Raw genomic sequence first — 13,122 nt, 5'->3', positions numbered from 1 at the left:
TCAAAATTCAGGAGACAGGAGGTGCACTGGCACCCCCTACCCCCAAAATGCTTTATTTCATGCATGTATTTGATATATTATATCATGCTGTTATTTATATAGTTTTTGTACTGTACGTATAGTTTTATATTTATATTTGTCTTGTTATTTAATCTATATGTACATTTTGTGTATTCTCAGCTCTGGCATACAAATTTCATGTACTATGTTGTATATGACAATAAATGGAATCTTGGATTTTATCATCACAAACATACTTGAAAGAGGGCTCAATGACACAATCGCACCCTGCAAAAATACACCATTCACAACCTTCATCTTCATTGCTTACTGAACCCAAACTGTCGACCATGTATGTGGTGGTGCATTTACACTAAACACCACACTGTTGAGCTCGTACTCTTGTGGTTGTTGACTTCTCTCCAGGTCTCTTCACAGGAATCTGAAGAATGGCCTATCTTTTTTCTCTGTGTTAATCATGAGAAACATTTCAGTGACGTCACACACAATTGCCACTGGGAGATATCTAAACCTATGTAGCACCTCAAACACCTTGTGTTAGAGTTTAGGCCTTTGATAAATCAAAATCGTTTAGACATACCTCTTCCGGTTTTGCTGATGCATAAAATACTACCCTTGTTTTTGTTGTAGCTTTATCCGGTTTTACAACCACAAAATGAGGCAGATGCCACTCCCACCTTGGCTCTCCTGTTTACACCTTTCTCACATATCTTTTCTCAAAATAGTGTTCTTTTATTTGTGAGTATGCTTCACCTGTAGTTTTACATTTCAATAGCTGTTTTTCAGTATTCTTCAGACGTTGAAATGCCATATTATAATTATTTCAGAACTTCGGTTTACATTTCCAAGGTATGGCTACTTGGTACCTCCCATTTCTTTGTGTGATTGACTTTTCTACCAGATACACTGCTTGGTTTTCTTCATCCGTCAACATAGCATTTTGCTTCCTTAGCACATTTTCAATTTCCTAAAATTTTCTCAAATGGTCACTGCACACATCTTGTTGTGAATGAAAAGTTCTGATGAAGTGCACATTACCGTTCTTACCATCAGTTCCTGTTTTTCCAACTGCCGTCCATCCCAATGGTTTGAATCGTGCAACCGGCTCACCAGGTTTCCATGTTACTTCTTTTATGGCTGTATAAAATTCAGCATAATCTATTCCGATGGAGAACATCTACTACTGGTTTGGTTCTGATTGTTTGGAATTCTATTTGTTGCATATGGGCCTAGTTTCTTGACACTTAATTCCAGTTAACAGGTGCCATATTCTCAGTAACCTTCTTAGTTGTTAAGGCTTGCACATCTTTCTTTCGATTAAGACTTTTTAGGGTGAACTTTACCGGCAGTGTTTCAATTATATCTACTAGGCCAATAAGTGTGCTTACATTGACTACATTATTTTCCCATGTCGTCCTAATTCGCTTGCTACATCAATATTTATAAATGTCTGGGTGCTCCCATCATCCAAAAGGCATTTACTTTAAGTCATTTATCGTTGTGCTTAAGAATCACTAGTATTGTTCGTAGTGCTACGTGCTTGTCTTGTTGTGGATTGATCATAGTGACGGGTGTAAACTTCTGTTGTGTAGTTTCTTCGGTCTGCTTTTGGTTCTGTGATTGCTCCCCTTCCGTGCTCGCTCATACCACATCAGTTTGACCTTCCTAATTGTGCAATAATCTGTTATGTATTTGGGCTAGATGCCTACAAAGACACTTATATGACTCTCCCAAGCATGTTGCTAGTTACTGCAGCTTTTTCTATATAAGTTAATCATATCTAAGAACACTAGTTCCTTTCCGTTAACAAGTAGATTTTGTGCTGTCTTGCCCACTTTGTTTGTATGTATACAGGCAGAAGACCATGAAAACTTAACAAATTCTCAGTGCTGTTGAAGTCAGCCATATATCTCATTTGAGTTAAGGTTATGTTACACTTTTTCATTGATCCTATCAATTTCCGCAGCCCATCACTATCATTGGTTCTAACCTTTCTATCTAAAAAAATCTTTCAATAATGAATGCAATATTATTATATGACGCTGCCCAAACTGTTGTGATGAAATAGCTTTAGCTTGTTTATAACCTTCATTTTAATTTAAGGTTCAATATTCAATACTATCGTGGACCCAATAGAAATATTGTGTGAGAATGTCACAACTGTCCCAATAGCTGGGATCCTTTTTTAATTCTGTTATTATGGGGGTCTTGAACTATTGTCTTATTTGCTGGGGTGGAAACATTTTGGGAGGATTCGGGATTGGGAAACATTACATAAGTTTATCCATAAAGCTGAAAGTTTGATCGGTTTGCCTTTGCGATCGGTGCACTCTGTCTACTACAAGCGACTGGCGATCAAGTTTGAGGGGTTGCTGAATGATATAAGTCATCCCCTCCATCCGGTGGTCGTAGGAAGCATTATAGAACGTAGTGGTAGACTTTTAATTCCGGTCGCAAACACGAACCGTCAACCTCGGTCTTTTATTCCTAGATAAATTAAACTGTATAATGAAAAATTTTCGAGGTAACCGTACGGGCTATGTAATTTTCAGCAATGGATTAAGTAAAGAGTATGTCTATGTCTATATATAGAACTCAATAACCTCTTCTTTTGGCAGTTGTAATTCAATTTTTGAATTGGATAAAAAATCTGATCTTAGGTCAGGATTACCTCTAAATCTTCTGTACTGTTCAAATGCCCATTGATATTTTGTACAAAGGTTGGACATTGTCAAAATCATTTGACGTATTACCCGAATCACTGGATCCATCTAGGCCTGCACTTTCTTCACTGTTCTCAGACTCGGAAGAAACAATAAGAATGTCATTTTCGGTTTCCTTTTTTTCTGCCAACTTTTTGGATTCTTCCTTCTCTTTCATGCATCTCTTGCATTCACCCTTCCTCGCAAATACTCCGCTTGGTAATCTGCAATCCAGCTCCTCCTGTCAGGAACTCATCGTCAACTAGCGCGCCATGTCTATCGTCAACTGCCTGGTACGCTTTGTCGAGTTTTATGTAATTTTTTACCACATCGTCTACACTATCTCGTTCAAGTAAAAGCTGCAATGCATTCAATTGCCTAGTTAAAATTCCTTTACTATTTCGTCATATTACTTTCAATGTTTTTTTTTTCTAAATTTTTTCTTTGGTTTCTTCCCATGTCGACTCCATTGTTCTTTTATCAGTGGTTTTATCAACTCTACATACTGCCTAGCTTTCAATTTTGAAATTGTTCATTAAATATCTAGGCCTATAATTTTCTATTCACGGCGTTCAAACCTCGATCTGCTAACACTATGCTCAGGATGTACTATAAATATTATTCACAGGTTTTATGTATTTGTCTTTGTTTTATTTTCTTCTTGATTAGAGTTCAATCATCATCCAACATAATTAATTTTCAATCTACGGCTTTACCATGTTCATATTTTTTTTAATTTTTTTTAACAAACATGTCAAAAGGTCAAATTATTTAAGTGTGGAAGGCGCAAAGATCATTCAAACCAAATATATTTATATTACGCCCTCTATCGTATAGATTTCCTTAATAACAGTGGGATATAACAATAATAACAATGGGATATAACAATAAAACAATGTGACGAATTAAATTGTGGGAGGTCAAATTATTTAAGTGTGGAAGGCGCAAAGAGCATTCAAACCAAATATATTTATATTACGCCCTCTATCGTATTGATTTCCTTAATAACAGTGGGATATAACAATAATAACAATGGGATATAACAATAAAACAATGTGACGAATTAAATTGTGGGAGTAAATTGATAAGATTAGAAATGTTGCTCAATATTTGGGAAGGAAGAAACTCTTACGTTTTTTGTCAAGTTTACCATATTAAAGAGATTGGCTTTGTCTAAGCTTACGTATAATGCAGAAATATGCTGCTTCTACTGCTGATGTTGAATAATAATAATAATAATAATAATAATAATAATAATAATATATATATATACACACACATATATATATATATATATATATATATATATATAATTTTCCTGTTTATTCTCTTTTACGCTAGGTGACTCATTGGCATTGCCCTAATTTCCATGCATATTTTTCTGCTGGAAATTCATTTCCTTCAATTCTTGGAGACATGCTGAGTGATGTCATTGGATGCATTGGTTTCTCTTGGGTAAATATATTATTTAAAACCATTAAAGATAATTAAATCATATTCATGACGGGACGCGTCGGTGAGGAGAAAAATTACTTACAGACAATAAAGTCATATCCTGTTATTGTAGTATTTGCTGTGGCTGTCATATAAATATTATATTTTAAATTTATATAATCATTATATATTAATAATTATATCCTTTAAATTTAATGTCTTCTTGTGATTGTTTTAGCGGATATTGGCCAACGATGCTCTTTGTAATTTCAATAAAAGATTTATTTGAAGAAATTTATATAATTTATGCCGAATAATTTTTTTCAATCTTTTTCAATTTTTTTTTTTTTTGCATTTTTATTTTAAGATTGCTAGCCCAGCATGCACGGAACTGGAGACAATTATGCTGGATTGGCTAGGCAAGATGATTGGTTTACCAGATGAGTTCCTGGCTGAGGGTAATTCCAAGGGAGGGGGTGTAATACAGGTAAGGATTATAATATTGGTATTATTTAAAACTGGTATTTAATAGTTAAATGTAATAGCAACGAGGGGGGTAATCTCAAACAGGTAGAGGTGGTACAGGTATCTTGAAGCGGGTATCAATAAGGGATGATTGATATTGAATGTTTTGACTTGAAAATATCTTATTATCATCCATTTTTTTTATTATGATGAATTATAAAATAGTTCCCGAGAAATGACAAGTCGCAAATTTTAGGAAAACTTGATGTGGTAGTCTAATTGAAATTGAGGCTAAGCATGCTTTTCAGTGGCTTGGTAATCTTACAAGAGCATTATTATTATTATTATTATTATTATTATTATTATTATTATTGTAATTGTAATTGTAATTGTAATTGTAATTGTAATTGTTATTGTTATTGTTATTGTTATTAATATTATTATTATTCTTATTATTAATGAGTCCATTCTGCCTGTCCTGGCTGCTGGACATTATTGAATACCTGTACCTGTGTGCTGAGCGAGCAAGCAGGAAGAGTGAGATTTGTATGTTAAAATGCCCTTGTAAATCTACTGCTGTGAACTAAATGAAAGAGGTAGCCTAGTCTGGTATAAATTATAGAAGGCGTAATTGCAGCTCTGTTAGGTTAACTGATAAATAGAATATGCATGCCGACCAGCAGTATTTACAAGCATCAGTGTTGTAGTATTTTCATATATAACCCCTTATTATTGGGACAACTTGAGGACCAAAATAGTGTACTCCTTCGTAGAGATGTCATTATAGGACACTAACCAAAAACGTTAAAAGATTTTTGGCATGCTTGTGTATAATGATGACACAGGTTATTTATAGTTTTATTGTAAACTGACCTAGACTGAGTTACAGTTGAATTATAACTAACTTATAACAAGAATTTGCAATGTATAACAATTCATTTATTAAATATGATTCGTAATTGACCTAAGGATGAGTTACAGTTGAATTATGACTAATTTATAACAAGAATGTCCAGAGCAAAAATAAGTCATCTATGATATAAAATCAACAGCAATGTAATTTAAAAATACAAGTTATGTAAATATTATGTTCCCAACATTGTTTCATGATGTGCCTGCAAAGTTAATGAACAACTATTTTTTTAAATATTGAGATTTCTACTGGATGCACTAGATAGAATAGCGTAAATGGATTAACAACTTATATTAGATATCAGGATGGAGCTGTACGATATAGATTAGAATCCTATAAAGATTTGTCCACACTATCAAATTTCATCAAAAAAGCGCCAAATAATCGTGTTGAGAAAATAAACACCGTTTACATCAAATATATCTAGAGGTTAATTTGATTTCATATAATATTTAGTTAATAGATTATACAAATTTACGATTTTTATTGACAATCCAATATGGCCGCCAAATGTATTAAGAAGTATTTTTTGTATTGAGAACATAAACACTGCCTACTATAATAGTATACGTTTAGAGGTTCTTTTGATTTTATATATTTTTTAATTATTAAATTATGCAAATAACTGATTTTCGCTGAACATTCAAGATGGCATCAAATATTGCCGCTAAATGTAAATGCGAGATTAATGTTTTGTATTAAGATCATAAACACTGCTTACTATATACATCTATAGGTACATTTAATTTTATATTATTTTTAGTTATTAAATTATACAAATTAATGATTTTCATTGAAAATCCAAGATGGCCGCCAAACGACCCCACGGGACAATTTTGTTCTATGGGAACATCACAATTCGTACGAGATACTTTGATGATTACAAAAATGCTAGTTAAAAAATATATTCGAGGGGTGCATGGAACACCCCCCCCCCCCACACCTGTTCCTACACTAAATGTATTAGTTTCATGGCGCTTCCTCACAAATATAACGTTCATCAAAACGAATATGAATAATGAATTGCATGTATATAGCAAGCAGAATTATCATAAACAATTAGTTTACTAACACTTTACGATATTCTATAGGCCTACACTGACTGCATATGATTGTGTAATAAAGATTAAATGAGTCATTAATTTCCGACGGGAAACAAAGGGGAATTGTTATTGTGCAATAGAGATTTAGAAACAGTTTACTACAAAAAAAAAATTATCTTAATTTAATATTATTTGCGATAATACATTGTGCCATTTGAGTAATGCAAACACTTGTATTTAGGCAGCTAGTTTACAGCGGTTGTTTTGCACTACCGCGCTCAAGAAATTTGAGCGTGGTGAAGTTGCAAAATGCAAACTGAAATTTCTACATATATTTGATTAAAAATTTTAAATCGGAGGCTTCTTTAGAGAATTACTAAACTCTGCATCCAATTCGTTATTTCTTATTCTGTAGACATAGACCTAACTAAGGTAGCCATTATTTTGAACCTGGTATAGTTTTTAATACCAACGTCATTAAATTTATTGCTCAATTAATTTCACTCCTCCCTTTGTCACACATTTAATCTTTCCATCTTCCAGAGTATATTTCCAAGCAATGTAGAAAGTTCGCTGTAAAAACAGCGTGGAAGGTTTAAGCGCAAAGTGACACGTGTAACAGCTAAACGTGTTTAGATTAGGCCTAATTTGATTTAGTTCTTAGCTTGCTTAACATTACCGTACTCACGCAAATTAGCACTCTGGCCCAAGTGGCAATATTTTTCCTCGACGTTTCAGCCAAGCCGATTTGTGGTGCTATACTTATATATGAATCATAGCCGTAGATATATGAATCAGAGCCGTAGATAGAGAGAGTTTGGCCAACTCGGTTTCATGGGATTCTGCTATGCGCGCGTATGATTGGCTGGATAGCAATCACATGACTTACAAACACAAAACATTGGCGAGGTACAAACTAACGCGACAGGATAAAAATCCAATAATTGAATTGTCCTCAAGAACAGAATAATAAAAGAAAGTTTATGCAGCATCAGTGTTATAAAGCTAATACGCACCGCCGCGCGCACGCTGTTTGGTAACAGCATGGCGCCATGCGCCAAGTTGGCCAAACTCTCTCTATCTACGGCTCTGATATGGATATTCGATAGCAAAGGGCTATGCTTTCACCCGCTCTGTTATACAGCGTTTTTTTTTTTTTTTTTTTTTTGCCCTGGATTCTGCTCATCCCCATAGGGGGTTAGGCCAAAGTTTGTCGCGAGGTCTAATGGACAACGGTAACAGAGATGAATAAAATTTAGAAGATGACTTAAAATTTTTGTTTTTTTTAAGGGAGGAATTATTATGTGCAATGCAACTGGTAGGCCCAAAGAAGTTTGCAAAATATGTACCGAACGAATGCCCTTATTCGAACTGCCTGTAGTTACTAGCAAAGCCATAGATATGACTAATGGTTACTCGTAGGCCCAAGCGCGTGGGATCACGATTACGTTTATGCCAGTGTGCCAAAGTAGTAGTAGTAGTAGTACTTTTTAAATGTGTATGGCTAGTATGTTTATGTTTTATATTGTAAATTACAAAAAGCAACAGTGTCTAACTTACCAGGGGGATGTAAACATTATAATTGTTCATTTACTAAAAATATTACAAATAAAATATAAAATCTATTTATTACATTTTATTACTACAAAAGTTTGATTACCAGTAGTTTTATTACGGTACTGGTAGTTTGATAACTGAAATTATGAATCTAAGACGTGTAACGTATCAGCAACATAAATGCAACCTTTATTATTTCAACTTAATATAAATAAATCAATTGTATTAATAAAAACAATAATAATAATAATTGTCATTATACATTAAAAACACTTTAATTCAATCAGTACAGGTTTTTTTTATATTTTATAATATAACTGTTCTATAAAAAACTATTTTATATTTACTGTTATTGTTTGATTGAGTTTTATTAAATTTTCTTTTCCTTATGCTTTTATTTTGATTTGTATGAAATTTTTCATTTGAGTTGATCCAGCAAAAAAAGAAAACAATAGTACTCACACTACGTTTCGCGAACTATTACGAGTACTATTGTTTTTTTTTTGGTTTTTTTTTGTTTTGCTGGATCAACACAAATGAAAAATTTCATACAAATTATATTTGGATCCAAATGAATTTATTTCAAAACAAAATTATTTTGATGTTTTTTTGATGTTTTTTTTTGTTTTTTTTTTAGTTTAATGTAAATTACCATCTAATTCAGCAATAGCTGCGAGGTAGTTTTTAATAAAAGAAATAGAAATTGAATTGAAAAGCAAAATAATATTAATACAATGACATAATAAAAAAAAATCAAATGCCAAAAAAAATAATGTTCAACAAATAAAAAGAAGAATATACAATGTATGATTGTACAAGCAAAAATAATAATTAAAAGAAAATAATTTTGTAATGTTTATTTTTATTTGGTCTTAATGATGTATTAATAATTATTAAGTACACAAGAATACATGCACAATAGAGCAGTGTTTTATTCTGTTTAATTTATAAAATAATTCTTGTATCCCCACCCTTACAATCTATCTACAGTATACTGTCACTAATTGTTAATATATAATAACACAAAATTTTAAAAAATAATTGTAATATAACAAAACTACTTCAAAATTTCAAAAATACAATTTAACTTATTATATCTAAAAGTTAATTCGATAGAATGTATTACTGTATTAAACACCGTTGCTTTCTTAGGGGTTCTTATGAAAACTTGGGAAATTCAAAGGGCGCTTTCGATTGAAAAACAAAAATATATGGTTAGGATATCTATAAACCAAAGAAGAAAAACGAATGGTTCTGGTGAAGAATAGATAATCGTCAAGAGAGTATGGACCATGACAATGATGCTATGAGTAGTAATACAAGAGCAGATGAAGTTAGTGGCGTTGGCAGTGGTAATGATTTTTGGGCATCTGCCGATTGGTATTAGCAGGATCTTTGCAGGTTTTGTAAACTCTGAAGAGATCGTGCTAAAGGTGCAAATTGTTGGGGAAAATGGGAAGTATGTCGAGACAAAATGTAAGAGGAGAGTTGGAAAGATACTGTACAGGGAGCCCTTATCTATCAAAAAGAGAAATATCCCAACTTGATGAAAAGCATGCCAACCACAGTATATAGATTGATTGGATTACTGGCTAATAAAAAAACAACAAAAAACGCATGATAGTGTTGAGGGCGCTTATTAAATTTAGGAGGGACGCTTAACAAATTTTCACGTGCTTATTTGAAAGGGGCTCTTATTCCAATGAGGCGCTTATTCGCGAGAGTACGGTAAATGTACTTGTATTTGACATTATTATGTCAATTAATGCTTAACACGTTAAAACCATAAGCAAATTAAGCCGGGTCTACACACACATGTTTAGATTTTAAACCTGTAACTAAGGGCGAAACAAAATAATTGCCTGGTGCTTTGCGGTTAATTCCTCCACGCTATTTTCTTTACTGTGTAACGTGTAACTCTTTTTTTTTAACAATGATATTGATAATAATAATGATAATGGTGAAGACGATGACGAAGGAGATGATGGTGATGGTGATGATGACGATGACGATGTTACATGTATATAGCGCATAATGCTGGAGCTTCTATGTGCTTAACATAAACGAAATAACAAAAAAAAAAAAAACTAACAAAAAAATAAATAAAATAAAACTAGAAATAACATAAAACTAAACAAGACCGCCATGTAAAGTAAAAAAAAAAAATCACCACCGCACCGTTCAACGGCATTTTAAGGTGGACTTCCCCAGGTTTTGAATAGAGAGATACGCTGCTATTTTAGATTTAGGATGAAACACAAAACAACATGATTTTTTTCATATTATCTATTTTATTCAAACAACAGAAGCACATTCTATTTTTGTAGAGCACGGCTAGTGAGGCAACGCTGGTGTCACTTCTAGCAGCAAAGATGAAAACAATTCGTAAGGTTCTTGAGGAAGGGCCTGACCAAGACCAGTACGACGTTCTGCCCAAACTAATAGCATATACTTCAGATCAGGTAAAATAAAACAATAAAGCCAAACGCACACAGCAATTTTTAAGATCGTAAAATGGTGTTCAGGAGGAGATTTTGCTCAATGTCGAACTTGTTTCTTTGGCGCTAAATTATGTTTCGGTTAATTCGATTGAGAGATTCCACACATTACCAATGATTGAGTGCCTATCAGCCGGCGCAAGTGAGAATGTCCATGTGATAACAAGATTCAGTATTCAGTGTAATTTATTGTCATTTGTAAAATTTATTAAAATTAATTGTACATAGAAATACAAACGGCATGGGTCCGCTCATCAATAATAACAGAAATAATAAATACCGGTAGGTAATAATATTAGGTAATTAACTATCGCAAAATGTGATAGTCATGTGTCAGTTGTCCTGTGGTAATTTGGTTAGTGAAACACTAAACAATTTTTCCCCCATATCCTTGTGTGCTTTAGATAAATATTTAATTACTTGTTTATTTATAAGAAAACAGTTAAATAGTACATATTGTATCATCACATAGGCACATTCATCAGTTGAACGAGCAGCACTGATTGCTTCGATCAGAATGAGAATTCTGCCATCAGATGATAAGAATGCTCTCCGTGGAGAGGCATTACAGAAAGCAATATCAAAGGACAAAACGAATGGCTTGATACCGTTCTTTGTAAGTTTATTTTTAGGTTTTTATTTTTTGCCTTTACTTCAACTTACACAAATAATTATTCAAATTCTACTAATGTATAGCTTTATTGATGGCATCACTTCCGATCAATGTGCGACACATAGTTCTCTATTACTAAATCCTTTCAGAGCCACTGGGGCTCATAGGGATGGAGCTCATTCCCAGTTTCTGTACTGTGAAGCGGATGAGAGTTGTACTCCCCTGGACGGGACACCAGTCTATCGCAGGTTAGCCCCCAGCAGTTTACTGGTACCCATTGATACAGCTGGGTGGATTGAAGCAATGTAGCTATAAGTGCCTTGCCTAAGGACACAAGCGAATCCGGAAAGTGAAGACTAGAAACCCCGACCATACGATTGAAAATTATTATATTTGGCCATTATTATTTATTTTATATTTTTGATTTTTCTATACAATATATAAACCTCATATCGGAAGTCGGTTATTTGGTAAATGCTGTCGTCCCAATTTCTACTTAGACCACCAAGCTTGCCCTTGGTAACTAGTTTAAGAATCACAAGGTTAAGACATCAGGCTAGATATCTGGAGGTCGTGGGTTCGATTCCCACCTAAATCACTCGCGAATTTTTTCGCCAGTATTTGGGGACGTACTGATTATTCGGTACGATAACACGTCAGGTAGGGCAAAACATCACTTATATGATAGTTCCTGACGCAAATTCATATCTTTATAGCACTTGCAGTACCCGCTGCAACTAGGGGATCGGATTCATCACAAGTCACCAAGCGCAAGCTCGGTGGTCTAGTGGTTAGGACATCAGGCTAAATACTTGAAGGTCATGGGTTCGATTCCCACCCGAATCACTTGCGATTTTGTTCGCCAGTATTTGGGGACGTACTGAGTATTCGGTACGATAACACGTCAGGTAGGGCAAAACGTCACTCATATGATGTTTCTTGACTCAAGTTCATATCTTTATAGCACCTGCAGTACCCGCTGCTACTAGGGAATCAGATTCATCACTAGCCACTAAGCGCAAGCTTGGTAGTCTAGTGGTTAAGACATCAGGCTAGATACTCGTGGGTTCGATTCCCACACAAATCACTTGCAAATTTTATCGCCAGTATTTGGGGACATGCTGAGTATTCTGTACGATAACACGTCCGGTTGAACAAAACATCACTCATATGATATTTCAAGACGCAAATTCTTACTTTATAGAACTTACAGTACCCGCTGCTACTAGGTTATCTTGTTTTGATTAGTTGAACTCAAATCTGCTTGTACCACTGCGAGAGTTGACCTTATTGCTTAGTGGTACTGTAAATTGTGTACCTAGTAATGTTTTGAAGAGTGTCTTGAAACAAAAAAAGTATGTGTTTTTAAATAGTACATCTGCACCACATTCCCTTGTATTCTCTTTGTGCGTCCTGAGTCTAAGGTAGAGCCATGCCTACGGCACGGTACCTTCTACGTTGAGGATAAAAGATAGAGAGTGATAATTGTATACAAGTTAGTCTTAAAAGTGCTGTTGCATTTCTTTTATTATTTAACAGATGAAACATTAAAGTAAAAAAAAAATACTGAAAAGCGATTGAAAGTGTGTATAGCCTAAGCAAGAAACGAAAGACAAATAGAACACGTCCTACACCTTAGTAAAATCTTATGTAAATACTCCTTTAGGAATATATTACATTTACGCTACGTGCTTTAAACACTGTGAAGTATATCGACTGGGAATTGATGAGGTTTGTGTACACGAAGTCAGCACATAGTACTATGTATTGACAGTGTGATTGACTATTGACACAATTTGAAAACAGTGTGGAGTATGTGTACACTCTACGTTATTCTAGTGGATGTCTTTAATTCTTGTGCTATAATCCGAATCTT

At 34.0% G+C, this 13,122-nt stretch overlaps 1 protein-coding gene and 1 non-coding gene across 2 annotated transcripts in view; both read left to right on the top strand.

Annotated features, from left to right (window-relative positions):
• Nucleotides 1–11,413, top strand: part of LOC117112026 (aromatic-L-amino-acid decarboxylase-like) — a 43,834-nt gene extending 32,421 nt beyond the window's left edge. Inside the window, exons 2-6 of the mRNA XM_033255064.1 lie at nucleotides 4,065–4,178; nucleotides 4,525–4,644; nucleotides 10,463–10,597; nucleotides 11,106–11,249; nucleotides 11,396–11,413. Coding sequence (XP_033110955.1) covers nucleotides 4,065–4,178; nucleotides 4,525–4,644; nucleotides 10,463–10,597; nucleotides 11,106–11,249; nucleotides 11,396–11,413 — 531 coding nt within the window. The remainder of the gene's footprint in view (nucleotides 1–4,064; nucleotides 4,179–4,524; nucleotides 4,645–10,462; nucleotides 10,598–11,105; nucleotides 11,250–11,395) is intronic.
• A 606-nt stretch (nucleotides 11,414–12,019) lies between these two features.
• On the top strand, nucleotides 12,020–12,092 carry Trnaf-aaa. The gene has a single exon. It is a non-coding gene; the product is annotated as a tRNA-Phe (tRNA).
• Nucleotides 12,093–13,122: the final 1,030 nt, after the last annotated feature.

This window comes from Anneissia japonica, unplaced genomic scaffold (assembly GCF_011630105.1).
Source record: "Anneissia japonica isolate Jap-2015-1 unplaced genomic scaffold, ASM1163010v1 scaffold6524_len355483_cov145, whole genome shotgun sequence".
NCBI lineage: Eukaryota > Metazoa > Echinodermata > Crinoidea > Comatulida > Comatulidae > Anneissia > Anneissia japonica.
Note: the sequence above shows the minus strand (reverse complement) of the source record. Positions and strands in the feature narration are given on the sequence as shown.